Here is a 25,492-nt window from a genome sequence, read left to right on the forward strand (position 1 = left end):
CTGGGTCCGCTCGCCCTTCCCTTCCGCAAAGTGGTCCATGGTGAGGTGGCACAACAGATCGGGCCCGGGAATGTCGTCGAACACCAGAGTGAGGGCTTGTGGGTAAGTCTGGTAGCCCATCAGCACGCGGTCCAGATCGCGGATCCGCCGGGCGTCCGTTAGCCGGTACTTGTCTCTTTGCGGAGGCTCTTTGGCGAATTCGGGGAGCGGGTAGCTGATGTGGTCTTCCTCCAGGAGGAAGGCATCGGTGCTGGTGAGTATCAGAGTCTTGGCCTGCAGGACGGCCCGCTTTGGGCCGCTCTGGCCCGGGACGACGTGGACCTGGAACACCAGCACATACAGCAGGATGTTGAAGGAGTGGGACGCCACCTGAGGGCTCTTCCTGCCCGCCACGATGAACGTCAGGTCTCCGATTTCTTCCTCGCTCGGGTACACGAACTTCACCTTGCTGGAGTGGACCAGCTCGTAGTTCTCCATTTTACCTGATCCATGAGGGAATAAAGGCCAGAGTTAGCAGGGTTTCTGCAGGTTTCACCAAGTCAAATTTAAGACTTTATTAAGACCATTATAAATGAAATTTTAGACCTATGTCACACTAGGGATCGACCGATATGGATTTTTTTAGTGCCGATGCCGATACCGATTTTTTTTCATCAGCCTTAGCCGATGAGCGATACGGGCGATATTTGGAGCCGATACTGCTTTTGCTCCCTCAATTTACACATAAAAATGACACAATGATCAGGATGATAACAATTTAAAATGTACAGTTTAAAAAAAGGAACATTTATTGAACTAAAAAAAACTATATTTAACAAATAGTAAAAACAGGAGAGGTAGAACAAGAAAAAAAAAGAGTTCAGTGGTGAAAATAAATATTTAAAGGGTTAGTTCACCCAAAAATGGTAAATTGTGTCATTAATGACTGAGCCTCGTGTGGTTGGACACCCGTCAGACCTCCGTTCATCTTCAGACACAAATGAAGATATTTTAGTGTAAATCTGATGCTCTGAAAGGCCTCCATTGGCTCAACTTTACACTCTCAAGACCCTTAAAAGACACTAAAGACTAAAGTTACAAAGTCCATCTCACTACAGCGGCTCTACAATAACTTTATGAAGACGAGAATAGTTTCTGTGCGCAAAAAAACCCTAAATAACGACTTGTATAGTGATGACGATTTCAAAACAAGGCATCATGAAGCTTCGAAGCGTTATGAATCAGTGAGTCGATTCAGCGGTTCAGAGCGTTATGAATTAGTGAGTCGATTCAGCAGTTTGGAGCGTTATGAATCAGTGAGTCGATTCAGCGGTTTGGAGCATTATGAATCAGTGAGTCGATTCAGTGGTTTGGGGAGTTATGAATCAGTGAGTCGATTCAGTGGTTTGGAGCGTTATGAATCAGTGAGTCGATTCAGTGGTTTGGAGAGTTATGAATCAGTGAGTCGATTCAGTGGTTTGGAGAGTTATGAATCAGTGAGTCGATTCAGTGGTTTGGAGAGTTATGAATCAGTGAGTCGATTCAGTGGTTTCAATCGCCAAAGTCACGTGATTTCAGCAGTTCCCATTCAGTCGGTCAACTCGGTACAACACATGACTATGGGATATCGCGCTCTAGCGCCATCTGCTGAAGAAAACTTTATTCACGCCTGAAAGGCCAATGACGCATGACGACGTGGGCGGGGTCCCTCGCCCACAGCATATAAATGCAGTCATATGCGTCATTTCCCTTGTTCTTCAGCTCTTCACCGTGCTGCTAGAACGCCATCACGCCAGTCCTCACAAGGAGGTAGCCCACGGTGGTGAAATCTTGTGGAAAGGCACAGAAAGGAGAAAGTTAAGCACAAGTTTAGCATTGCTAACAGAAGCTAAAAACTTTTCTCAGAAAAAAAAAAAAAAAAACAGAAAAGAGAGAATGTCTAAGCACAGCAAGGGTGCTCGCCCCTGTCCAATGACATGTGGGTATATGCTGTCAGAGAGAGATGCTCACGAGCACTGGCCGGTGTGTTTGGGGATTGTCCATGCTAAGCTGGCTCTCTCCAACCCCGGGGCATGTGTGCACTGCGGCAGCTCCGTCACTCAACACTCGAGCGGCGCGTAGCGTTTGTTGAGCGTGTGCTCGGTGGGGCAGTGGCTAGAGATGGTCCACTTCTGTCCTCTGGGGTTGGTCCGGATGCGACTATATCCGTTTTTGAGGAGGTTACGGGATCCTGGGCCGAGCATATGGAGGCTAATGATGGTCTGGGTGCGGTTGTTCCTCTAGTCGCTTCGGAAGGTAATCAGCGGTTTGTGGATGATGACTCTGTCTCGCTTGAAGCGGGCGAGGAATTCTCCGACAAAAGTTTTCAAGCGGAGCAGATCCTCGCTTCCTCCTCGCCCATCGAGGTGGCAGATGGGAGTGAGGTAATGGGTGATTCTTTTATTGAGCTGTGTCAGAGAGCGGCAGGAAAGCTGTCCGTAGAATGGCCAGTCTCTCCCCCGATTCAGAAAAGCTCGCGCTTCGGGGGGTTCTATTTGTCTCCGGTTCAAACAGTGGTCAGAACACGTCTGCCTCTTTACCCAGATTGTTTGGCGGAGCTTACAGCTTCATGGCCGAAACCCATGTCCCCTCCTCCTCCGGTGCCTGGGGCGAATAAGTTCACCGAATTCGAAGGAGCGGGGGCAGCAGGGTTAGTGTCTGCTCCCCCGATGGAGCATCCGCTTGCTGCGTATCTAGCTCCAATGCAGAATAGTGGGATCGCAGGTATTCCGACTCTCCCAACGGGGCCATGCAGGTTCTCGTATAAACAGCTCAGCAGGATCTATAGTGATCAGGCTTGCACGGCCAGAGCTTTAAATACTATGTCCTTGCTGCAAACATATCAGGCCATCTGTTTGGGGGAACTGAGCGATGCCTTATTAGGAGGTAGGCCATGTGAGGGGCTTATGAGAGAAGTTCGGTCTACAGCCGACTATATACTGCGTGCAACGCGTTGCTCGTTGGTATCGTTGGGCCATGCGATGGCCAGTACAGTGGTCGCTCAGCGCCATCTGTGGCTAACGCTGGCGAACTTGCCTGAACGGGACCGGAATGCTTTTCTCGGTGCACCGATCTCCCCTACGGGCCTTTTTGGAGAAGGCCTGGACACTTTTCAGGCACGATTTGAGAGCTCCAAGAAGCAGGCGGAATCGCTGAAGGGGTCAATGCCTAGAAAGCTCAGCGGACCGACGCAGTCGGGGGCACAGCCTGGTTTTAGAGCGTCTTTTCGGCCGCCACCAGCTAAGAGGCCGGCTGCAGCAACAGCGCCGAGACCTGCTTGGGAGGCTGGGCGAAAGCACGCACATCCTAAACAGCAGGCGGGGTCGCAAAAGAAGGGGCCGCCCCCGGCGAAAGGGAAATATTTATCCGCAGGAAAGAAGGGTCAGTCGGGTCTCTAGCTCGCAGACGAGGGAGGAACGTCGGTCTGGGGGCAGCCGCTTTTCTCTCTCGCCGAAAAAAGAATCCTGCAAGAGAGCGGGTTCACCTTTAAACGTATCAATAAAGAAACTTTATGTTCAGCATACAATGCCTCATGTGTTGATTTGTCAGAACAATCATACATTGCCTCAGGGGTTGATTTGTCAGAACAATCATACATTGCCTCAGGGGTTGATTTGTCAGAACAATCATACATTGCCTCAGGGGTTGATTTGTCAGAACAATCAGAATGTGTTGGAACCACTAGAATCACAAAAAGGTGCGGGGGTTCCCCAGGTCATGCCAGGGATCCTTGCTGTCAGCCTCGAGCGGTGGCGCGCATGCGCACGAACACCGTGGGTTCTTCGAACGATTCAGTGGGGTTATCGGCTGCAGTTCATTTCGCGCCCCCCCCAGGTTCGGAGGTATAATTACGACGTCAGTGTCGAAAGAGGCTTCCTCTGTGTTGAGGGAAGAGATTCGGGTTCTCCTGGGAAAAGGGGCAATTCAGGTGGTTCCACATGGGAGAACGGAGGAAGGGTTTTACAGCCGTTATTTCCTTCTCCCCAAGAAAAGTGGGGGTTTGCGCCCTATCCTAGATCTACGGCAATTGAACAAACACCTCAGACGTTACAAGTTCAAAATGCTGACTGTACGTCACCTGCTATTCACTCTGCGTCCCCGAGAGTGGTTTACATCGGTGGATTTGACCGATGCATATTTTCACATCACAATCCACCCAGAACACAGGAAATTCCTGAGGTTCTCCTTCGAGGGAACTGCATACGAATTTCAGGTCCTGCCGTTCGGGCTGTCACTCGCGCCCCGCATATTCACGAAATGTGCAGAGGCAGCGCTGGCTCCACTGCGTCAGTTTGCGTCACTCTGGGGTTTTTAATGAATCTCAAAAAGAGCTCCCTGGTTTCGTGTCAGCGGATTTCATATCTCGGTTTAGAGATAGATTCAGTACAGAACACAGCTATGCTGTCAGTACGGAGGGCCAAAGTTTTTCACGGCTGCCTGAGTCGGTTTCGGCGGGGCATGCGAGTGAGTTTTCGGATAGTGCTGAGACTGCTGGGGCTCATGGCCTCAATGATAGCAGTCATTCGGCTGGGTCTCCTCTTTATGCGCGCGTTCCAGAGATGGGCGCTGGGCACTGGCCTGAATGCCGCGAGGCATTTAAACAGGCAAGTGACGATAACGCTGTCATGCATTCGTGCTCTGATCCCCTGGGGAGAGCTACGTCACGTGTAGTGGTGACGACAGATGCGTCACTGCTTGGATGGGGAGCCCTGTGCCAGGGGAACTCCGTGAGAGGAGAATGGTCGGCAGCGCAAAAAGAGCGTCATATAAATTGCCTGGAGTTGCAGGCGGTTCATCTGGCACTGAAACATTTTGCTCGGCGTTTGCAGGGCAAACACGTGTTAGTCAGAACGGACAACACGACAGTATTGTCGTATATAAACAGACAGGGAGGTACTCGCTCGCTTCCTCTGTTACAACTGACACAGACACTCCTGATGTGGGCCAGCGAGCATTTGGCGTCGTTCCGGGCAGTATATGTCCCGGGCCGTCTGAATGTTGGAGCAGACCTACTTTCCAGAGGGGGACCACAGGTCAGAGAGTGGCGCTTGCACCCTCGGATAGTGGCGCAGATCTGGGCTCGGTTCGGCAGGGCCGAGGTGGATCTTTTTGCGTCCGCGAAGAACACGCACTGCCCGCTGTTTTTCTCAATAACAGACAGCAGCGCCCCCCTGGGGGTGGATGCCCTGTCACATGTATGGCCCAAGACTCTACTGTATGCGTTTCCCCCAGTGGAACTGATACAGCCCACTCTAGACAGAGTGCGCCAGGAGGGGCTGTCACTGATTTTAGTGGCCCCTCGCTGGACGGCGAGGACATGGTACGCGAGTATCATGTACTGCTGGTAGGGACACCGTGGTGTCTTCCTCTATGCAGGGACCTGTTGTCCCAGGCAGAGGGACAGGTTCTGCACCCTCGGCCGGAACTGTGGTCTCTATGGGCCTACCCGCTGAGAGGGAGAATCTAATGGCAGTAGGGCTCCCAAGCAATGTCGTGGCCACAATACAGAGCGCTAGGGCGCCATCGACAAGGGGGCTTTATGCATTGAAGTGGCGCATATTTGAACAGTGGTGCGGTCGGAGGTTTTTATCGCCATACCAATGTCCGATTGCGGGGATATTGACTTTTCTCCAGGAACTGTTGGAGGAAGGGCGTGCCCGCCATTTCGGCCTGTCATGAGGGCATTGGTGGTGCTGCGCCGAGCGCACACCCGCTGGCTGCTCGGTTCCTTAAAGGGGCGCGACGGCTAAAACCCGTTACAAAGTCAATGGTGCCGTCATGGGACCTGACTTTGGTTTTGGACTTTGGAAGCTATGGGTGAACCTCCGTTTGAGCCCTTAGAAGCTCTCGATCTGAGAATGCTGTCTTATAAAGCAGCTCTACTGTTGGCACTGGCGTCAGCAAAGCGCGTTGGTGACCTCCATGCGCTGTCAGTACATCCCTCGTGCATCCAGTTTGCGCTGGACGGGTCAAGAGTTGTGTTGCGTCCGAATGCGACGTATACACCAAAAGTCATGTCAGGAGCGTATAGTGCGCTCTCCTTTGAGCTGCCCGCTCTATCGAACCTTTCGATTGACTCGGAGGAGGAGAGGAGACTCCATGCGTTGTGCCCTGTGCGAGTTTTACGCAGGTACATCGAGCAGACGCAGGCTGTGCGTACATCTGACCAACTTTTTGTGTGTTTTGCAAAACCAGTTCGTGGGAAACCCTTGTCTAAACGGCGTCTTTCACATTGGATTGTGGAGGCGATTGCAATTGCATACAAAAGTAAAGGGCTAGCTCTGCCGGCAGGAGTACGCGCGCATTCCACAAGAGGCATGGCAACGTCATGGGCGTTGTTTAGAGGGGTGTCTGTAGAGGACATCTGTGCGGCGGCCAGTTGGGCATCGCCGCACACGTTTGTTCGGTTTTACCGACTTGATGTTACTGCTACGTCAGTTGCTCGGTCCGTGCTTACGGCAGGAGCTTTAAGCCAGGGCCCATCGCTCCCTTGAAAAAGAAAAAAAAAGAAAAAAGGGGGATAAAAGGTGTGGCGGTGCTGGCATTTGTGTTCTAGTTCAGCGACTTGCGGGGCGTGAATATATGTCCCATAGTCGTGTTGTACCGAGTTGACCGACTGAATGGGAACGTTGAGTTATGCATATAACTACTGTCCCAGAAGGAGGGAAACTCGGTACAACACCTCTGGGCCCCGCACAGTCGGGGCTCGGTGAAGAAGCTGCACTGAACAAGGGAAATGACGCATACGACTGCATTTATATGCTGTGGGCGAGGGACCCCGCCCACGTCGTCATGCGTCATTGGCCTTACAGGCGTGAATAAAGGTGTCTTCAGCAGATGGTGCTAGAGCGCGATATCCCATAGTCATGTGTTGTACCTCGTTTCCCTCCTTCTGGGAACAGTTGTTATATGCATAACTCAACGTTTGACACGTGATCCGAATCATGATTCGACTCACTGATTCATAACGCTTCGAAGCTTCATGATGCCGTGTTTTGAAATCGTCATCACTATATAAGTCGTTATTTAGGTTTTTTTGCGCACAGAAACTATTCTCGTCTCTTCATAAAGTTATTGTAGAGCCGCTGTAGTGAGATGGACTTTGTATCGACGTCTTTAGTGTCTTTTAAGGGTCTTGAGAGTGTAAAGTTGAGCCAATGGAGGCCTTTCAGAGCATCAGATTTACACTAAAATATCTTCATTTGTGTCTGAAGATGAACGGAGGTCTGACGGGTGTCCAACCACACGAGGCTCAGTCATTAATGACACAATTTACCATTTTTGGGTGAACTAACCCTTTAAGTGCTGTTTTTTCCCCTGTTGTTGTTTGTTTAGCATTAATGACACAGACAGGAGCGGGTATGGGATATATTATGTTACTTTTTCTTTAAGACCTACAGTAATGTGCAGATCCAATACTGACACACGTCCCAAATTTGTTTACTCAATACATAACTGCCAATATGGACATAGACAGTCATAATTATGTGTGCATTTGATCGTTCAAGGGCAATAAGCCTATAAACACACAGCATCTGCAGCCAGTCTGACGTCAGTCCGTGTGTCAGTACCAAATTGAGTTTGTGGTTTACATGGCTTTTATTTACTCTTTTTTTAGTGCTATCAGGCATATCATACTTTTTATTTGGTCATTCATCCACCTTGCGCAATCGCTTCGCCTGGTCCTTGTCACTTATGCGAGACAGCAGGTGAGAAAGATTCGCCTTCGCTTTCACGATCACAGAACTGGAGAACTGAAGATGAACTATAAAATCAGTTTATGTGTCTGTGGTACAATCCAGAAAAGACTCGCGCCAATAACATGAAAGCTGATTGGCTGCTATAGAAGATGCATGCTGGTCTCATTTGTAGTTGTAATACAGCGAACTATAGTAGGACTAGCGAAAGAAAGAACTACAACACACACACACACACACACACACTAAAGCGCTGCGGGAGCATTTCAATGAGCATTAGAGGTAGCGTTACATAGACGTAGAAAATTAAGACCGGTTTAAAATTATTTAAGACCTAGAACTCAATACTTCAGTGAATTTAAGACTTTTTTAGACTTTTTAAGACCCCGCGGGAACCCTGAGTTAGGAACGAGCGACTTTCACAATATATTCCAGACACCGAGCGGTCGAACCTGTGCTTTTGTTCCCGAACTGCGAGTAGAAGTCCAGCTCTGAGGGTTCAGGAGACGGCACTTTCTCCAGCAGGGACAGCACCATCATCAGCTGCTGGAGGAAGCGGTGTGTGCTGTAACCGTCACGGGTCAGACAGGAAATGATGTGATCGGCTGACGGCCCTTTGGAGAAAGAAGGACAGATTAAACTCTTTGACATTGACACTCTTAGTTTCTGTTAACCCTCTGGTGCTCTTCATTTAGGGGTTGCATTGGTCGTCTTCCCGGACACCTAATAATTAAACTTCCTCCACCCCAGTAAAACCAATGCAATTTATTTTTCTTCAATAATATTTTTTCTTTTTAATTTTGTATTTTGAGATGATTTGATGGTATTTTTTTTATATTTATGCATTAATTAGTGTCTATTTTTGCCATTGAAAATGATACAATTTTTTTTTTTTAATTATAGCAGTATTTCAGGTCAAAATAAAGTCTAGGCCTTCAAAAAAATTATTTTGAAGGCAGATTAGCCACTCTTGGAATTATTTAAGAAATCCTGCAACCATGTGTGTAACCACTAGAGGTCTCTATGGAGAGGCTTGAGATTCACTAGTTCTCTTTTGAACACATTTAATGATTTTTTTTGTTAATGGATTTGAATATATATATTTTTTTAAATCTCAAGACTATTTATTATAAAGTTTTAGATTTTTTTTTGTGTTATAAATATAGAATTTTTTTTCTGTGAATTTGTGTTTTTGCAGATTTCCCATTCATGGTGGTCATTTTTGACCGAAGAGCACAAGTGGGAGTATTTTTTTTACGACCCCTTAGCATGCTCGAATCATGACCCCAATTTTTTTTTGTTAACATACCTAATGCAATAAAAGTCAAGTGCAAGTTTATCGATTTGTTCAATTTGAATAAATTCATTTACTTTGCAAGTCATTTTGTGACGGCATTTCCTTTTATTGGTCTTAAATTTGATTCATAATAGTCTCAAAAAGTCTTAAATTTGACTTGGTGAAACCTGCATAAACAATGTTTTTAGAGAGATGCTAATGGTCTAATCAGATTCAATGATCTATGCTAAGCTATGCTAACAGTGCTAGCGCCAGACCCGGAGATCGGCTGAATGGATTCGGTCAAACTCAACTGTTTAACTCTAGGGGAGTCGGAGAATGAGCCTATTTTCACAAACAGTGGCGTGTTCCTTAAATGAAGATGCTAAATATAACTTTATAATAAAGTGTTGCTTGCACCTGTCTGCCGCAAAAAAATGTGAGCTTCTTGCCTAAGGCATTTTCCCTAGGGATAAACCGCAATATGAAATGCTACATTAGCAGTTCTTGGTGCACAACTGAAACAGATTTCACACAAAACAAACCATATGCACTTATTCTCCTTTTGGTTAAGCTGATCATTGCAATTGGTGTCAGCTTGAACATCTTTCGGACAGAAAACTGGACCAGTAGTGATCTTGTTCACTTCAGACTCACCGACGACTCTGAAGAACTGATCGAACAAGCCCACGTTGACGCTCTGCAGGTCCTTCAGTTTGAGGGTGAAGCAGAAGGAGATGAGGAAATCTGTGTCCTTGTGCTCGGAGGGTTGCCAGGTCCACATCACTGCAGGATCAATCAATTTAATGAATACATTTTAAATGTTGTAGACTGATGACTCGAACAGAATAGAATAACATAACAGAGAATATACACCGATCAGGCATAACATTATGAGCACCTGCTGACCCGTTGAGGCATGGATTTGAAGTCCTGTAAGCTGCGAGGCGGGGACTTGTTTGTTCAGCTCATCCCACAGATGTTGGATTGAGATCTGGGGAATTTGGCCTCAAACTCGTTGTTGTGCTCCTCAAAGCATTCCTGAAGCGTTTGTGCTTTGTGGCGGCGCATTATCTGCTGAAAGAGCCACAGCCACAGGGAATACCGTCTCCATGAAAGGCTGGACATGGGCTCAACAATGCTGAGGTAGGTGAGACGTGTCAAAGTAACATCCACATGATGGAGGACCCAAGGTTTCCCAGCAGAACATTGCCCAAAGCATCACTGCCTCCGCCGCCACGCCTTCTTCCCATAGTGCACCTGGTGCCATGTGTTCCCCAGGTAAGCCACGCCTTCTTCCCATAATGCACCTGGTGCCATGTGTTCCCCAGGTAAGCCACGCCTTCTTCCCATAGTGCACCTGGTGCCATGTGTTCCCCAGGTAAGCCACGCCTTCTTCCCATAGTGCACCTGGTGCCATGTGTTCCCCAGGTGAACCACGCCTTCTTCCCATAATGCACCTGGTGCCATGTGTTCCCCAGCTAAGCCACGCCTTCTTCCCATAGTGCACCTGGTGCCATGTGTTCCCCAGGTAAGCCACGCCTTCTTCCCATAGTGCACCTGGTGCCATGTGTTCCCCAGGTAAGCCACGCCTTCTTCCCATAGTGCACCTGGTGCCATGTGTTCCCCAGGTAAGCCACGCCTTCTTCCCATGGTGCACCTGGTGCTATGTGTTCCCCAGGTAAGCCACGCCTTCTTCCCATAGTGCACCTGGTGCCATGTGTTCCCCAGGTAAGCCACGCCTTCTTCCCATAGTGCACCTGGGGCCATGTGTTCCCCAGGTAAGCCACGCCTTCTTCCCATAGTGCACCTGGGGCCATGTGTTCCCCAGGTAAGCCACGCCTTCTTCCCATGGTGCACCTGGTGCTACGTGTTCCCCAGGTAAGCCACGCCTTCTTCCCATGGTGCACCTGGTGCTATGTGTTCCCCAGGTAAGCCACGCCTTCTTCCCATGGTGCACCTGGTGCTATGTGTTCCCCAGGTGAGCCACGCACACACACCCGGCCATCCACGTGATGTAGAAGAACACGTGATCATCAGACCAGGCCGCCTTCTTCCATTGCTCCGTGGTCCAGTTCTGATGCTCACGGGCCACTGTTGGTGCTTTGGGCGGGGTCAGGGGTCAGCATGGGCACCTTGACTGGTCAGCGGCTGTGCCGCCCCATACACAACAACCTGAGATGCTCTGTGTATTCGGACCCCTTTCTATCAGAACCAGAATTAACTTTTTGAGCAGTTTGAGCTCCAGTAGCTTGTCTGTTTGATCGGACCACACGGGCATCAATGAGCCTCGGCCGCCCATGACCCTGTGGCCGGTTCTCCACTTGTCCTTCATGACCCTGTGGCCGGTTCTCCACTGGTCCTTCATGACCCTGTGGCCGGTTCTCCACTGGTCCTCCATGACCCTGTGGCCGGTTCTCCACTGGTCCTTCATGACCCTGTGGCCGGTTCTCCACTGGTCCTTCATGACCCTGTGGCCGGTTCTCCACTGGTCCTCCATGACCCTGTGGCCGGTTCTCCACTGGTCCTTCATGACCCTGTGGCCGGTTCTCCACTGGTCCTTCATGACCCTGTGGCCGGTTCTCCACTGGTCCTCCATGACCCTGTGGCCGGTTCTCCACTTGTCCTTCATGACCCTGTGGCCGGTTCTCCACTGGTCCTTCATGACCCTGTGGCCGGTTCTCCACTGGTCCTTCATGACCCTGTGGCCGGTTCTCCACTGGTCCTTCATGACCCTGTGGCCGGTTCTCCACTGGTCCTTCATGACCCTGTGGCCGGTTCTCCACTGGTCCTTCATCACCCTGTGGCCGGTTCTCCACTGGTCCTCCATGACCCTGTGGCCGGTTCTCCACTGGTCCTTCATGACCCTGTGGCCGGTTCTCCACTGGTCCTTCATGACCCTGTGGCCGGTTCTCCACTGGTCCTTCATGACCCTGTGGCCGGTTCTCCACTGGTCCTTCATGACCCTGTGGCCGGTTCTCCACTGGTCCTTCATGACCCTGTGGCCGGTTCTCCACTGGTCCTTCATGACCCTGTGGCCGGTTCTCCACTGGTCCTTCATGACCCTGTGGCCGGTTCTCCACTGGTCCTCCATGACCCTGTGGCCGGTTCTCCACTGGTCCTTCATGACCCTGTGGCCGGTTCTCCACTGGTCCTTCATGACCCTGTGGCCGGTTCTCCACTGGTCCTTCATGACCCTGTGGCCGGTTCTCCACTGGTCCTTCATGACCCTGTGGCCGGTTCTCCACTGGTCCTCCATGACCCTGTGGCCGGTTCTCCACTGGTCCTTCATGACCCTGTGGCCGGTTCTCCACTGGTCCTCCATGACCCTGTGGCCGGTTCTCCACTGGTCCTCCATGACCCTGTGGCCGGTTCTCCACTGGTCCTTCATGACCCTGTGGCCGGTTCTCCACTGGTCCTCCATGACCCTGTGGCCGGTTCTCCACTGGTCCTCCATGACCCTGTGGCCGGTTCTCCACTGGTCCTTTATGACCCTGTGGCCGGTTCTCCACTGGTCCTCCATGACCCTGTGGCCGGTTCTCCACTGGTCCTTCATGACCCTGTGGCCGGTTCTCCACTGGTCCTCCATGACCCTGTGGCCGGTTCTCCACTGGTCCTTCATGACCCTGTGGCCGGTTCTCCACTGGTCCTCCATGACCCTGTGGCCGGTTCTCCACTGGTCCTTCATGACCCTGTGGCCGGTTCTCCACTGGTCCTTCATGACCCTGTGGCCGGTTCTCCACTGGTCCTCCATGACCCTGTGGCCGGTTCTCCACTGGTCCTTCATGACCCTGTGGCCGGTTCTCCACTGGTCCTTCATGACCCTGTGGCCGGTTCTCCACTGGTCCTCCATGACCCTGTGGCCGGTTCTCCACTGGTCCTTCATGACCCTGTGGCCGGTTCTCCACTGGTCCTTCATGACCCTGTGGCCGGTTCTCCACTGGTCCTCCATGACCCTGTGGCCGGTTCTCCACTTGTCCTTCATGACCCTGTGGCCGGTTCTCCACTGGTCCTTCATGACCCTGTGGCCGGTTCTCCACTGGTCCTTCATGACCCTGTGGCCGGTTCTCCACTGGTCCTTCATGACCCTGTGGCCGGTTCTCCACTGGTCCTTCATGACCCTGTGGCCGGTTCTCCACTGGTCCTTCATCACCCTGTGGCCGGTTCTCCACTGGTCCTCCATGACCCTGTGGCCGGTTCTCCACTGGTCCTTCATGACCCTGTGGCCGGTTCTCCACTGGTCCTTCATGACCCTGTGGCCGGTTCTCCACTGGTCCTTCATGACCCTGTGGCCGGTTCTCCACTGGTCCTTCATGACCCTGTGGCCGGTTCTCCACTGGTCCTTCATGACCCTGTGGCCGGTTCTCCACTGGTCCTTCATGACCCTGTGGCCGGTTCTCCACTGGTCCTCCATGACCCTGTGGCCGGTTCTCCACTGGTCCTTCATGACCCTGTGGCCGGTTCTCCACTGGTCCTTCATGACCCTGTGGCCGGTTCTCCACTGGTCCTTCATGACCCTGTGGCCGGTTCTCCACTGGTCCTTCATGACCCTGTGGCCGGTTCTCCACTGGTCCTCCATGACCCTGTGGCCGGTTCTCCACTGGTCCTTCATGACCCTGTGGCCGGTTCTCCACTGGTCCTCCATGACCCTGTGGCCGGTTCTCCACTGGTCCTCCATGACCCTGTGGCCGGTTCTCCACTGGTCCTTCATGACCCTGTGGCCGGTTCTCCACTGGTCCTCCATGACCCTGTGGCCGGTTCTCCACTGGTCCTCCATGACCCTGTGGCCGGTTCTCCACTGGTCCTTTATGACCCTGTGGCCGGTTCTCCACTGGTCCTCCATGACCCTGTGGCCGGTTCTCCACTGGTCCTTCATGACCCTGTGGCCGGTTCTCCACTGGTCCTCCATGACCCTGTGGCCGGTTCTCCACTGGTCCTTCATGACCCTGTGGCCGGTTCTCCACTGGTCCTCCATGACCCTGTGGCCGGTTCTCCACTGGTCCTTCATGACCCTGTGGCCGGTTCTCCACTGGTCCTCCATGACCCTGTGGCCGGTTCTCCACTGGTCCTCCATGACCCTGTGGCCGGTTCTCCACTGGTCCTTTATGACCCTGTGGCCGGTTCTCCACTGGTCCTCCATGACCCTGTGGCCGGTTCTCCACTGGTCCTTCATGACCCTGTGGCCGGTTCTCCACTGGTCCTCCATGACCCTGTGGCCGGTTCTCCACTGGTCCTTCATGACCCTGTGGCCGGTTCTCCACTGGTCCTCCATGACCCTGTGGCCGGTTCTCCACTGGTCCTTCATGACCCTGTGGCCGGTTCTCCACTGGTCCTTCATGACCCTGTGGCCGGTTCTCCACTGGTCCTCCATGACCCTGTGGCCGGTTCTCCACTGGTCCTTCATGACCCTGTGGCCGGTTCTCCACTGGTCCTTCATGACCCTGTGGCCGGTTCTCCACTGGTCCTCCATGACCCTGTGGCCGGTTCTCCACTGGTCCTTCATGACCCTGTGGCCGGTTCTCCACTGGTCCTTCATGACCCTGTGGCCGGTTCTCCACTGGTCCTCCATGACCCTGTGGCCGGTTCTCCACTTGTCCTTCATGACCCTGTGGCCGGTTCTCCACTGGTCCTTCATGACCCTGTGGCCGGTTCTCCACTGGTCCTTCATGACCCTGTGGCCGGTTCTCCACTGGTCCTTCATGACCCTGTGGCCGGTTCTCCACTGGTCCTTCATGACCCTGTGGCCGGTTCTCCACTGGTCCTTCATCACCCTGTGGCCGGTTCTCCACTGGTCCTCCATGACCCTGTGGCCGGTTCTCCACTGGTCCTTCATGACCCTGTGGCCGGTTCTCCACTGGTCCTTCATGACCCTGTGGCCGGTTCTCCACTGGTCCTTCATGACCCTGTGGCCGGTTCTCCACTGGTCCTTCATGACCCTGTGGCCGGTTCTCCACTGGTCCTTCATGACCCTGTGGCCGGTTCTCCACTGGTCCTTCATGACCCTGTGGCCGGTTCTCCACTGGTCCTCCATGACCCTGTGGCCGGTTCTCCACTGGTCCTTCATGACCCTGTGGCCGGTTCTCCACTGGTCCTTCATGACCCTGTGGCCGGTTCTCCACTGGTCCTTCATGACCCTGTGGCCGGTTCTCCACTGGTCCTTCATGACCCTGTGGCCGGTTCTCCACTGGTCCTCCATGACCCTGTGGCCGGTTCTCCACTGGTCCTTCATGACCCTGTGGCCGGTTCTCCACTGGTCCTCCATGACCCTGTGGCCGGTTCTCCACTGGTCCTCCATGACCCTGTGGCCGGTTCTCCACTGGTCCTTCATGACCCTGTGGCCGGTTCTCCACTGGTCCTCCATGACCCTGTGGCCGGTTCTCCACTGGTCCTCCATGACCCTGTGGCCGGTTCTCCACTGGTCCTTTATGACCCTGTGGCCGGTTCTCCACTGGTCCTCCATGACCCTGTGGCCGGTTCTCCACTGGTCCTTCATGACCCTGTGGCCGGTTCTCCACTGGTCCTCCATGACCCTGTGGCCGGTTCTCCACTGGTCCTTCATGACCCTGTGGCCGGTTCTCCACTGGTCCTCCATGACCCTGTGGCCGGTTCTCCACTGGTCCTTCATGACCCTGTGGCCGGTTCTCCACTGGTCCTCCATGACCCTGTGGCCGGTTCTCCACTGGTCCTTCATGACCCTGTGGCCGGGTCCTTCATGACCCTGTGGCCGGTTCTCCACTGGTCCTTCATGACCCTGTGGCCGGTTCTCCACTGGTCCTCCACTTTTGATAGAGACTGACCACTGCAGACCGGGAACACCCCACAAGAGCTGTAGTTTTGGAGATGCTCTGACCCAGTCGTCTAGCCGTCACAATCTGGCCCAAACTCGCTCAAATCCTTACGCTTGCCCATTTTTCCTGTTCCTAACACATCAACTCTGAGGACAAAATGTTCACTTGCTGCCTAATATATCCCACCCACTAACAGGAGATCATCAGTGTTATTCACCGGTCATAATGTTATGCCTGATCGGCGTATATGACGAACAGAATACAATAACAGAGAATATCTCTGAAAAACATAATACAACAGAAATGAAAAGAATACCACCGAATTAACAATTTATAAAAACATAAAATATTTGAAGATCGGACTATTGTAAATGTACAGTAAGGTTCTGCTCACTCGATTGGTTGGTGAGCGAGGACGCGGTGTCGTCCAGGAGGAAGTAGATGGCTTTGGTGGACAGCAGGACACAGGCGGTCGTCTCCACATCAGGAGATCTGTAGAAGAGCACCGACGTCCACAAGATGTGTTTCAGCTCCTCATTCTCCACCTGCAGGATAAACACCCTCAGTCTCTCTGGCACATAATACTGCAGTTCATTTAGCGGCGTTTGCTTAGACATTTCAATTGCTCAAACGTATGGTCAGGGTTTTGTTTCTTCCATGCAGTTTGTACTACAAACATGAATGATGCCTTCAGCCAAGCCAGTTATCATTTGATTTTGAAGAACTGAGGTCTAAGAAAACTGGCACACAAAGACTAATAAACACCTCAAATTAAGTGCATCCGGGAAGTATTCACACATTTTCCACATGTTGTTATGTTACAGCCTTATTCCAAAATGGATTAAATTCATTAATTTCCTCAAGATTCTACAAACAATTAGCCTGGTCCTACCAGACTCTCGTACGTTTCATTTGTTCAGAGAGTCTGGCCGCTCTCCATTGACAAGCGTTTACTTCCTTGAAGGCGGGAACTCTGCTAAAGTTTAAAACTATTGGATCTGCTCAGAGCCGATCTGGATCTGCCATAACCAATCGCTAATGTTTGGTCGTGACGTATGTCATGCGCCGTTCGCCTCTGTTTCTCACATGGACGTCCATCAAAATAACCTCAGTGATCAAACCTCCTGCATTCAGATTTTGATTTATTCACAGAGTAGTTGTGTGATCAGGAACCGTGGGCCGTCACATGATTGTGCTGTAAATAAAATATCATATGCTTGATATGATAAGAATAAATGCTGCTGTAAATAACGGCCCAATTCAAATGTTTACGTGCTTTTCTTCTCTTTATTGTTTGAGCGGTGATGAAATATATCGCTCTTGTAAACACTCGCCAGCATTTAAAGAAACACAAGTCTAGAAAAAGCATCCAAATGACAGCGAAGCGCAGCTGTACGGTGCTCTGAAGGGGTCAAAAAGGAAATAAACAGTGAATTTTGAAGTGATATATTCTTGAAAACTCAGAGATGTGGATTCGGACAGCAGTTAAATGACCACACGACCTGGTGTTTGTCTAAAGCAGGAGGTCATTCGGCCGGGGATTTTTACGCGGCTGGTGCGAGATGGACGGCAATCACTGACTAGCCGCTTTAAATGATGACCACACCTTCTGACCGCACGAGAAACAACTCCTTCAGCACTAACGGAGCGAGCTGGAGAATCACACTTCTCCCGGGACACAACATCGCGGCCACCAACAGAACTCAGCACAGATTGTTCTTGCTCCGGCTATAACTTCTGGATACTCGGTAGCGGTGCCACAACGGACCGAACGGCTTCGCTCGCATCTTTCTCCGCCCGCCATTACTGAACTACAACTCAAACTAGTGCGCGACATCAACGCCATCGCTCTCAGCCACGGCCTCTGTTCGCTGATTGGACCGGTTAAAATGTGTTTGGAGAAAACCTAAGAATATACCGCAGTCCAGATGGAGAACTGAAGGAAAATGAACATTGAGCGGAAGAACGTAGGAGGGCGGAGCCAGGCTAACAAACAATACCCCATAATGACAACGTGAAAGAAGTTAGTTTGAATTCACATCCTTTGCTCAATGCTCTGTTGAAGCCCCTTTGCTCAATCCCAGCCTCAGGTGTTTCTGAGTTTGATGCTAAAGCTCGGCTGTGTTTGGGCAGTTCCTCCCGTTCTTCAGTGCAGATTCTCTCGAGCTCAATCAGGTTGGATGGGGAGCGGCGGCCATGTTCAGATCTCCAGAGATGCTCAATCGGGTTCAGGGCTCCGGCTGGGCCACTCAAGCACATTCAGAGTCATCCTGTAGCCACTCCTGTGTTCTCTTGGCTGAACTTCGGGTCGTTGTCCTGCTGATGAACCTTCACCCCAGTCTGAGGTCCAGAGCGCTCTGGAGCAGGTCTTCATCAGGGATTTATCTTTCCCTGATCCTGACTAGTGTCCCAGTTCCTGAAACACATCCCCACATCATGATGCTGCCACCACCATGATCACTATAGAAGTGGGATTGGCCAGGAGATGAGCGGAGCCTGGGTTCGTCCATTCAGCCCAAAGAGTTCATCTGTGTTTCATCAGACCAGAGGATTATGTTCCTCGGAGCCGTTTGGCAAACTCCAGACGGCCTTTTCCTGAGGAGGGGCTTCCGTCTGGCCACGCCCCCACACAGCCCTGATTGGTGAAGAGCAGCAGAGATGGCTGTTCTTCTGGAAGGTTCTCCTCTCTCCTCAGAGAAACGCTGGAGCTCTGTCAGAGTGACCATCGGGTTCTTGACCTCCCTGACTAAGGCCCTTCTCCCCCGATCGCTCAGTTCTAGGAAGAGTCCTGGTGCTCCCAAACTTCTTCATGTGCGGATGATGGAGGCCAGGAGTCTCCAGAGCATTCCTTCATGGCTTGGTTACCTGTGGGACCTTATATAGACAGGTGTGTGCCTTTCCACATCATGTCCAATCAGCTGAACTGACCACAGGTGGAGTCCAGTCGAGCTGTAGAAACATCTCAAGGATGATCAGCGGAAACAGGAGCATTTTTAAATTTTATTTTATTCAAACAAACTTCTTTCAAGTTGCCATTATGGGGTATTGTTTGTAGAATTGAGAAGAAAAAAAATGAACAATCCATTTTGGAATAAGGCTGTAAGATAACAAAATGTGTAAAAAGTGAAGCGCTGTGAATACTGAATGCACTGTAAATAATTCTAGTGAGGGTAACTAATCAAGTTGCAAACTTCAACATTAGGTGTGTTTGTTTACGGTTTAAACTCGAGGATATCCTGTAAAAACAGTGCACAGATTACGTAGGACATTTGAGAATGAGTGGAAAATAGTGCAGATAGTCGCCTTTTGAAAACAAGGCAGCTGGCCAAATATAACAGAGTCAAAGTAAATAAACAAATTCACGGGAGCCAAGAGCACACGCAGGAAGAGAGGGGTTGACCAGAAGAACACATCGAGGAATATACCGTGTGTGAAACACTGTAAAACCCAAAGGAAACGTCCATTGGGGAAATTCTACGACACAACCATCTAGGAAATTTCCTCAAATCAGATCTGAATCTGTGAAATGAGCGAATGACTTGCCTCAGCAATATTGTCGTGGAAGAAGTCGACAAGCTGGTCTCCTTTGAGAGATGAGATGAGGAGTAATGAAGAGGAGAGCGAGAGGTGCGAGGGACATAGGTTGTCCTCCATCAGCTGCTGAAGGAGAGATTTGGCTGGATACAGCAGAGACAGGGTCAGGTGGGGCTTTGGCACTTCCTGAGGGACGCTGTGGAAAAAGCAGTGCAGTATATCTACTGTGAAAAGAACCGATAAAGTGTTTCTAATTAACAAATGCTGCCTTAGGAGAAGTGAGTAGTCATTTAGCAGATGCATTTCATCTCCCCTTCTGCATTTCTGGCATCCATTAAACAGCATTTCATCTGTAAAGTTAGGATTAGGGATAGTGATAGAGTTACGTCTTAATCGTCCTTTAGAGCTGGGATTACTTTTCTAGTCCAGAACTTCTGGTTAAGAGTTAGAGACATAATTCTTACTTGCTCTTTTGGCATCCTTGCAAATTAGGCTTAAAATGGTCATGACATAAGTTGAAAGACTACATACACAGTGCTGGAAGTGTGGAACTAGGGATGGGCCGATAAACAATATATCGAATCGCGATTAAATTCATGTTGATAAGCTCTGGCCATTTTTACTCGATAGATTACTGTAACATCCAATCACAAAGCAGAAATAAACGCGACAACAGCCAGTCAGCGTGCAGCTTTTAACTTGCGCATCATAAGTACACCCTCTACTGGCAAAGAAAACTCGACACGAGAAGGAAAAAAAAAATGAGTGTAACCGGCGACGGACGTTAAATCAAAAGTAAAACTAACCTTGAGTCATCATCCAAAGACGACGAAGTTGTTGATAAAAGTTAGCACGAATTGTTACTCATTTGAACCGGGTCACCCAGACCATTTATCCGCTGTCTGATCTGATCTGTTTACTCTGATCGGTGTATTATATTATTACTGTAGACATGTATTAAATGTATTAAAGGAGTAATGGAATATTATTACAGTATTTTTATTTAGCTATAGAATGTGTGCATTACTGCATTTATACAAAATGTCTTTAGGCTAGGTCTACTGTTTTTCATACAAATACTGTAGAAACCATATAGATACATTTTACCATAGTAGTGAAGAGCTATATGTTTTTAACTGTGGTTATCATGATCTAAATCTATGATATATGGAAGACCAATGGTTAAAATTTTAGTCATAATATTTACATTTTACCATATAAAAAAATAAAAATGCACCGTACGTGTTTTTGTTAAATGTACATCTGCATCCTCCTAACTCGAGCTACTACTACTGTCAAGTCACTGTCAAATGTGCATTTCTAAAGGTGATGATACATGGGGCAACGTTTTTGAGCAATGTTGCTGGGCAATGTTACAAAGCAATGTTGCTTGGCCACTTTCCCATTGGGAATGGGCAACACATTTCTATCTGGATACTTTAGATCGGTCATGGGCCCTGTGTCTTACCTGGTTGCCCGTTGACGGCAACATTGCTCAAAAGTTGCCCTGTGTATCATCACCATAAGAGACAAAAAAAATTATATTATTAATACTGCACTGCAAACTGTGCCGAAGATATATGCCAAAGTCAGGCAACACAAAAACAATATCACCTATTAGAACGAGACATTCATTTTTTTATATTAAGAAATTTGTTTTGTTAGGGAAAAATGACTTGAAAAGTGTAAGGAATTCAAAAAACGTGAAGTGTTTGTCATATTCTGAAAATAAAAAATTTGTTTAAAACCACAGTTAACTGTCTGGTTTCTTCAACTTTCACTTAGGAGCAAAAATCTGCCTTTAAATTTGAAAGAAAGAAATATTTGACATTTATCGTGATAATTATCCATATCGACTGATATGAAAAGATTTTATCGAGATCACTTTTCGGCCATATCGCCCAGCCCTAAGCGGAACTTACCGCTACTTCTCGCCTTTATAACGGACGCCCAAATGTTTTATTAAGTGGCGCGCAAAAGTGTTAAGCCTTGTTTATACTTTCGCCTGGCTCCGCAGCGAGAGCGTCCGCTTGGCACAACGCCAAACGTTCCTATGCGACACTGATGATAAAAAATGCGTCCCATTTGAGTTCTATTGAGAATGCAGTAAAACACCACAGAGAAAGTCCAACATGAGCTAAAACAGCCACTAAAAGACTGATGAAGAGGGGAAGCACCATCTTGCAAGTTTTTAAACTCCTGATGACCACATTTACTAGAGTTTATCACGGTCTATTGTATTTATTGTGGTAAATTTTGACTAGCTGTAGAATTTCTAATAGATAATCAGTTAAGGGAATAGATTTATCACTAAAGATGTATATCTGTGGCATGTTGTAGCTATTAGGGATGCAACAATACAGTTAGTCCACGGTTCAACACATACCTCAGTTTTTAACCACGGTTTTCGGTTCGGTTCTGATGGCTTGTCACATCAGGTTTTTGTTATTCTATTCTTAGGCAACAGGAACAGCAAGAGGTTTAGGAGAAAAAAGACTATTTTTTATTGCAATACTCTTTCTTTATTTTACTTAAACTTAAAACTTTACTTTAAAAAAAAACCTTGTACACATTCCTAATGTATTGTATAATATAAAATAAATATATATAAATATTTACACTGGCAGCTCAGAGCTGTACAGCAGCATTTAAGTATGAAATTGAATGAATAAATGTTAAAATAAAACACTACATAGACTTCACTATAAAATTTACATTGATTCTTATTAAAGCTACTGTATTAGTTCTTCAGTCAAGAGCAGAGTGATTTTCTCTTTGTCTTTTGTTGTTGTATTAACATTAAAGGGATAGTTCACTCAAAAATGAAAATTCTGTCATCAAGAAATGAATACAGGTTTGGAACAATATTAGAGTGAGTAAATAATGACATAATTTTAGAGGTGAACTGTCCCTTTAAGGACGGTGTGTTCCCTATAGGCTGCGCCGCTGTCAATTAAAGACCTCTACACATCTAATATACAGACAAACGCGATTTTACTTTCACTTTAGACATAACCGACTGTGTTTATGTTAACCTTGTGTGTATTTGACAGTATTAGCGTAGTAAGACGACTACTTAGTCCACTAATCACGTGTTTGACAGGCGTTTAGTGCGCGCGCTCGGAAAAGCGCATGTTAAAACTGTGCATGCAAATGAGCCGGCAAGGCTTTAAAACTCATGCAAATAATGAGCTTTGGTGATTGTGAATAACTCTAGTGTCCTGTGAGTATAACTAACCTGTGATGTGAATGTATGTCGCGTTGTTCAGTATTGGGATGGAGGCAAATGATAGAATTTGTAGAAAAATAATTTATTAAATGCAAAACCGAGAAAACCGCAATTCACAAGCGCTTATTGAACCGTGAATGCCGTACCGAACGGTTCAATATTATATTGAGAATTGTGGCATCCCTAGTAGCTATAGTCTCTAACTGTGTTGCTATTTGATTAGAAAAAAGAAAGAGAAAAGTTCTCATTGGCCTGCATGGTAATGAGGAGCCGTCAATGGTCTTGCTTTATAAATAAACCCTTATTGTAACAAACGCTATAGTTAAACAATTACAAGAACTATATGTTAGTTTTAAGGCTGAGTACAAGTTAGAAACAGCTTTAAAATATTGACCTTCTTGAATTATTGACTAAACAATCCCCCCATAACCACGCCCCCTCTGGTGAGTACCAGCATTTTATTTTTTCCACTTCAAGCACTGTATATACACAAGTTTAGAAAACAAGTTAATCATACAAACCTCATGCTAACTGCTATGGTTATAATTTCAAAACACAATAAAGAAAATGCCATGAAAAGTTGTGATTTTCTACACCTATATGGCTAGGAACTACTTTCTCATTCCTGCGTAATAGTCGCGGATCTTCGCGGCCGTACCATGGCTGCAGCGGCGCAATGATTGGTTGGTATTCTGGGAATCATGGTGGTAGTTACACCTTCGACTTACTATCACAGCCTTTACAACACACAGAACCATGGCTAATCACAGCTAAATACACAACACAATTTGTCGGCTGCAAGCCTGAAACTTTCTCTGCAACTACACGAACTTAGTGCCGGTCACATTGAAAGTTCCCTAGCTGGACTACTTTCAGGCGCTGTAATATCATTGCGCCGCTGCAGCCATGGTACAGCTGTGAAGATCCGCGACTATTACGCAGGAATGAGAAAGTAGTTCCTAGCCATATAGGTGTAGAAAATCGTAACTTTTCATTTTCAGTTGGTCTTAGCACACGATGTAACTGTAGAAGAGTCAAGTTTTAAACCAGAATCAATGATGTATGCTAAGCTATGCTAAAAGTGCTACCGCCAGATACAAAGATCGGCTGAATGGATTCAAAAACGGTAAAACTCAACTATTTAACTCTAGGGGACTTGTAAAATGACCCTATTTTCAAAAAAAGTGGAGTGTTCCTTTAAACACCTCTGATTGGCCATTGTGTTCACATGCTCAACATATATCTCTGTGATTGGCTACAATTATCAACGCTCTTCTCCAAGCGCTTACACAGACACACACAGCGGATCCCTAATGTAGCCACTGATAGACGGATTGAAGCACTCGGTGAAGAGCGTTCAACATTGTAGCCAATCAGAGACATGTTGAGTGTGTGAACACAATGGCCAATCAGGTCAGCAAAGAGGGAAATTCTGGTATCGTCACATTTTTTCACTACAACCTTTCAGTTACATTCTAGCTACAGCTTAGATCGGGGGCTAAAATGACATCCATGCTAACATATCTTCAGAAATACTAGCTTTACCTGCTGGTAGGTATTCTTCTGGTGGTTGTAGCTGGAGCAGAACTGTGCACTTTCAAGTGTCCTTTCTTGGTGCGCTGCAGGGCGATGGTCTTAATTTCCCGCAGATTGGATCGAAGCCGCGTGAACTCTCTCAGGAAGGTGAACTTGTCTTGTGGAAGGGCAAAAACGATAGTCAGGCACTCGTGACCCGCCATCAGTTCTACAACGTGGTTATTGTAGAAACGGCGAGAGTTTGAGATGGCCCTACATGAACAACAGCCCTGCTTTGGGTCGAGGAGTGTGAATGAAAGCGGGATACGAGTTACTTTGGAGCAGCTCCGCATCACGCTTACTTCCGAAGAGTCCCGGGTTGAGAGAGCGACAAAGTCTACCTTGAGAACACAGAGATGCCTAGAGGTAAGAAAGACGATCATGGGATTGGAGGTTTGGTCCTGATCACTTTCAAACAGCCCGATTTGGGATAGAACATCTGAGGGTACTGAGTTCTTTGGAAATTGTGGGTTGTTTGTGACGTTCTTGTCGGAGGTAGATGGGTCTAGATTAAGGAAATGAATCAAGTGTCCACCTTTCACGCTATCATCACTTTCCTCAAAATCCCAAGAGTTCAGAAACTGTCGAATGAACATCTGAGTGTTAGAGGAGCTCAAAATGTGCTTGTTAGTTTGAAGACTAACACAAGAGTGCATCTCCTTCAGACTCTGGGCATCTGAGAAAAAGAACCATCGCGTATTGCTTGACTTCACTTTCAAGGAGACACAAACCTCTGGGATATCAAACTGAAAGGTTTCAATGTTGGTGTACGGCACAACCAAGTCAATCTCAAAGCTCTCCGATAGTTCCTCCAAGTTACTCACTGGTTCTTCTGAGCTTGTGCGGAAAACCACAAGCGAGCTGTCCGTCGCCACCAAACAAGATGGCCACCGATTCAAACCTTCTCCAACACTAACGCAAAGAGACCAAGCCACCATTTTTACATGATCATCTACAGATTCTCTCTTCACATCGTCTGATCCCTTATCCTGAACGGAAGATGTGGAGGAACAACCCATGATCTCGTTAGTGTCATCTAGTGTCATCTCAAAGTATCCATCCCCAGATTGAGGGCTGCCTTGGTCCGTGCCCTCCTGAGAAGTGGTTTTGCAAGGTATGGAAGTTGACTCTATACTCTTAGCTTGGCTGATGTGAGCAGAAAGTTGGTTGGTGAACTCCTGGTTGGTGGTAGTGTAGGACAGTAAAGTAGGAGGCATGGAGAGATTAGAAAGACTTGTGGTCCAAGGTTTCCACTCCTCTTCACAGCAACAGGGGCTAAAGAGAAATTAAACAACTTGTTTTAGTTTTGGTTTTGAAATCTTAAATGTGCATCCAGAACCACTCAACCTTTAAGGATTTCAATGCAGAGCCTGAT

General features: G+C 48.5%; 2 protein-coding genes across 2 annotated transcripts in view; both read right to left on the reverse strand.

Moving 5' to 3' along the window:
• The window catches only part of LOC307120889 (uncharacterized protein), a 678,898-nt gene that overhangs the window by 163,698 nt on the left and 489,708 nt on the right, over positions 1-25,492 (reverse strand). The gene's annotated exons all lie outside the window — the stretch shown is intronic.
• The window catches only part of nisch (nischarin), a 67,834-nt gene that overhangs the window by 781 nt on the left and 41,561 nt on the right, over positions 1-25,492 (reverse strand). Inside the window, exons 16-21 of the mRNA XM_079808057.1 lie at positions 24,088-25,392; positions 19,323-19,509; positions 16,174-16,324; positions 9,649-9,777; positions 8,168-8,329; positions 1-482 (exon numbers count right to left, since the gene is read on the reverse strand). The exon at positions 1-482 is cut by the window's left edge and continues 781 nt beyond it. Of these exons, the coding sequence (XP_079664183.1) occupies positions 1-482; positions 8,168-8,329; positions 9,649-9,777; positions 16,174-16,324; positions 19,323-19,509; positions 24,088-25,392 (2,416 nt within the window). The remainder of the gene's footprint in view (positions 483-8,167; positions 8,330-9,648; positions 9,778-16,173; positions 16,325-19,322; positions 19,510-24,087; positions 25,393-25,492) is intronic.

Source organism: Gobio gobio (genome assembly GCF_949357685.1).
Source record: "Gobio gobio genome assembly, chromosome: 24".
Classification (NCBI taxonomy): Eukaryota; Metazoa; Chordata; class Actinopteri; order Cypriniformes; family Gobionidae; genus Gobio; species Gobio gobio.